The sequence below is a fragment of the Tupaia chinensis genome, unplaced genomic scaffold, assembly GCF_000334495.1.
Source record: "Tupaia chinensis unplaced genomic scaffold, TupChi_1.0 Scaffold000146_1, whole genome shotgun sequence".
Lineage (NCBI taxonomy): Eukaryota > Metazoa > Chordata > Mammalia > Scandentia > Tupaiidae > Tupaia > Tupaia belangeri.
The window spans coordinates 12,451,333-12,454,304 of NW_006159616.1; the positions used below are offsets into that span (position 1 = coordinate 12,451,333).

Below are 2,972 nucleotides of genomic sequence, written 5' to 3' on the forward strand. Positions count from 1 at the left end.
GCGATTCATCTGACCTAGTGAAACCTGAGAGAGTTCGCTAGGTTAATGAAGTGCTGCGCTAAACCCACTTGGTGTGCAAGCTTCGCACCGAGCACTTCTTCTCAGCCTGGGGCAGCAGTAGGGACCTATGTTTGGAAGACAGCTGTGGGCTTTGTTAAATCAACGCCTATGTTGTATAGAGGCTCTCTGCAGGATTTGGTAGTTATATACTCAAGTTCATTCATCTTATGTACAGAGGAAGTACATGAAAGTAACAATAGCAAGGCTTATTTGCATTGCCACCCATAACCTAGACAGTGGACCACCTGATCTTCCCTGTGCCTAGGTCAATGGGACAGCATGGAGGAGTACACCTGCATGATCCCACGGGACACCCATGACGGGGCATTTTACAGAGCTGTGCTGGCACTACACCAAGACCTCTTCTCCTTGGCACAACAGGTAAAAACTTATGCTTCCATCAGAGAGTAGGTTGTTTTGGATGGCTTGGGGCTCCTAAGCACAGAGTACTTGTGTAAATAGATTCTTGCACTTCAGATCTAATCTGGTTTTGGCTCTGCAGGTTCAGGAGAATGATTCTGATGCATAGTCGGTAAGATCAGTTGGTAAGAATGACCGATCCCCAACCAGCACATCAGCTGGGGTTGTTTCTGTCTGGCGGAGGACAAATGTGTTCTGGAAGTTACCCTTTCAGTTCTTTTGGAGTCAACTTCTTGTTTCCTCATTGCACCCTTTTTTTACTTGCTTTAGCATTAACATTCCTTATAATAGAGAGAAGCTGTCAGGTTTAGTCTAGAGGATTCAGAGAGCCAGCAGTTCTTACTCTGCAGCAGAAGTCAGTCACCAGGGCCTTCTGGCCATGCAGGTATGTCACAGGTCAATTACCTTCCCAGGAAGCTAGTGCTTTATTTGCTGATACTGTGCTGACTTGGCAGGATGAAGTAAGGAGATAATCACATCTACCCATCAGGCACCAGAATGTCTTAGGTGAGGTGCATGGAAAAATTACCTAAGCACTTAAGGGAAAGGGATACAATGATTAACTTTACGCAGTGAAAAAGGGAAAATGTGAGGGGTTGTTAATTGATGGCACAGAGAAGATTCAAATTACAGTCCTGTGACATCCTCTGGTCTCTGATCTACATGATGAGAACCAAGAATACCCACTCACATGCAGGGGATTGGGCATTTCCGCTCATGTCAGAGGAGACTTAGCCAGAGACAACCACCTGGAGCCACTCCGATGTGTGCAGTCTGTTTTCATGAACATGTCCCACAAGGAAAAATTAAAAGAACATAGAGCCCCAAGGGTGTTCTCTTGAGATGCAGCATACAGTGATTCTGTTTCACAGCCATTTGCTCTCCCTTGCTACCCAAGACTGTGGGTGTGACCTCAGATAAACGTTAAGCTTTTGATGCCATGCATTTCTGTGTTCAATGAAAAATTGAGTAGTACTCTTCTCTAGCCTTTCAGTTGTGGGAAAAGATCTTCCTTTTTCAGTGAATTTTCCTCTTCATCACTGGAATGTCAGTAACACAGTTAACTTCTGCAGGTAGTTGAGAAGCCCTAACATAAGCTCCAAAGTCCAATGCTCAGTTCCAGGGTTTCGCTCTTTCTCTTCTAGTGCATCGACAAGGCCAGGGACCTGCTGGATGCGGAGTTGACTGCAATGGCAGGAGAGAGCTACAGTCGGGCATACGGGGTGAGTATCACATATTCTTCACATTGTCTTTTCTGAGGTTAATTTCAGCTGTTTTTTTCAGAGTTAGGTTATTGAGGACTCAAGCTGCTGGGAACATGCCTGTTTTCTCCAGTCAGCAGATACCCTGATACCAAAAGGAATAACTTAAATCAATCCTGTATTTTGAATTGTTCACGCAGTAATTAGGTTGGAATGTGATTTGCTTCTCTTAGGCCATGGTTTCATGCCACATGCTCTCTGAGCTGGAGGAGGTTATCCAGTACAAACTTGTCCCTGAGCGACGAGAGATCATCCGCCAGATCTGGTGGGAGAGACTACAGGTAAGCCAGGTAGAGGGCCCCAGTTCACCTGCCTACCTGTGCCCAGGGGCTGGGTGCAGGGACGCCTCCTTCTTCCTCTGCCCCTACTGCATGCTTTGCCTGCCTCCGTCACTGATGCTGGGTGCTTGGCTTGTATACAAAGCGAAATGCACCAAGCTTAGCCTTTAGCTGTGAGAGAATGACCAATTTTCCAGCCTCCTCTTACTCATCTCTAGGGATAAAAGATAATTTCTTTAATAAATGATGGTTATGACCAACCAGTTAAGAGTCATAACCTCAAAATCGTGGTTTTCAACTTTGGCTCTATAGTAGAATCACCTGAAGGACTTCTACAAATCCTGATGTCCAGGCCAGCTGACTCAGAATTTCAGGGGTTAGATCCAGGATCGGTATCTTGTCTGGTTGTCCGTATGATCTCAAGGTGTGGCTATAGTGAGAACCACTGTTCCGAATATGTTCACTGGCCACTTGCACTGATTGACAACAGGGTTGCCTGGTGTTTGTATTCACCAGTTCCTGCCATGTATGATTCCTTCGGCCAGGGTCTTCCTGTCACCTCTATTCAGAGGTTTTTCCACCAGTTTTCCCTCGTAGAGAAATTATTCCAAGTCCTCTCCCGTGTTTTTATTGTAGCATTCTGATCGCTTTGGCATGAGGAGCTGTCAGTCCCAGATCTGAGAGTCAGCAGTCTTAAGTGTTCTTGGAAAGGACGACCGTTTCTCCCATTCCTGAAGTAGGTAGGAAGGGAAGTTCATGAGCAAAAGAAAGCAAGCCTTTACTGCTCCGGAAACCACTTGTCTCTCTGCTGGTCATAATCGACCCCCTCAGTTATGAGCCATTTCCTCTTGGCCACATCCTCACCTAACTCCAAATTCTCTCTCCAGAGCAATTGGGGTTTGTGCTTCCAGGTATTTTAGTAGGCAGTGACAAAACCTTTTGACTCCAAGCT

The 2,972-nt window shown here is 46.0% G+C and overlaps 1 protein-coding gene across 1 annotated transcript in view; it reads left to right on the plus strand.

Annotated features, from left to right (window-relative positions):
• MTOR (mechanistic target of rapamycin kinase) overlaps positions 1-2,972 on the plus strand; it is a 163,881-nt gene that overhangs the window by 115,729 nt on the left and 45,180 nt on the right. Inside the window, exons 32-34 of the mRNA XM_006145332.3 lie at positions 326-441; positions 1,626-1,703; positions 1,916-2,023. Coding sequence (XP_006145394.1) covers positions 326-441; positions 1,626-1,703; positions 1,916-2,023 — 302 coding nt within the window. The remainder of the gene's footprint in view (positions 1-325; positions 442-1,625; positions 1,704-1,915; positions 2,024-2,972) is intronic.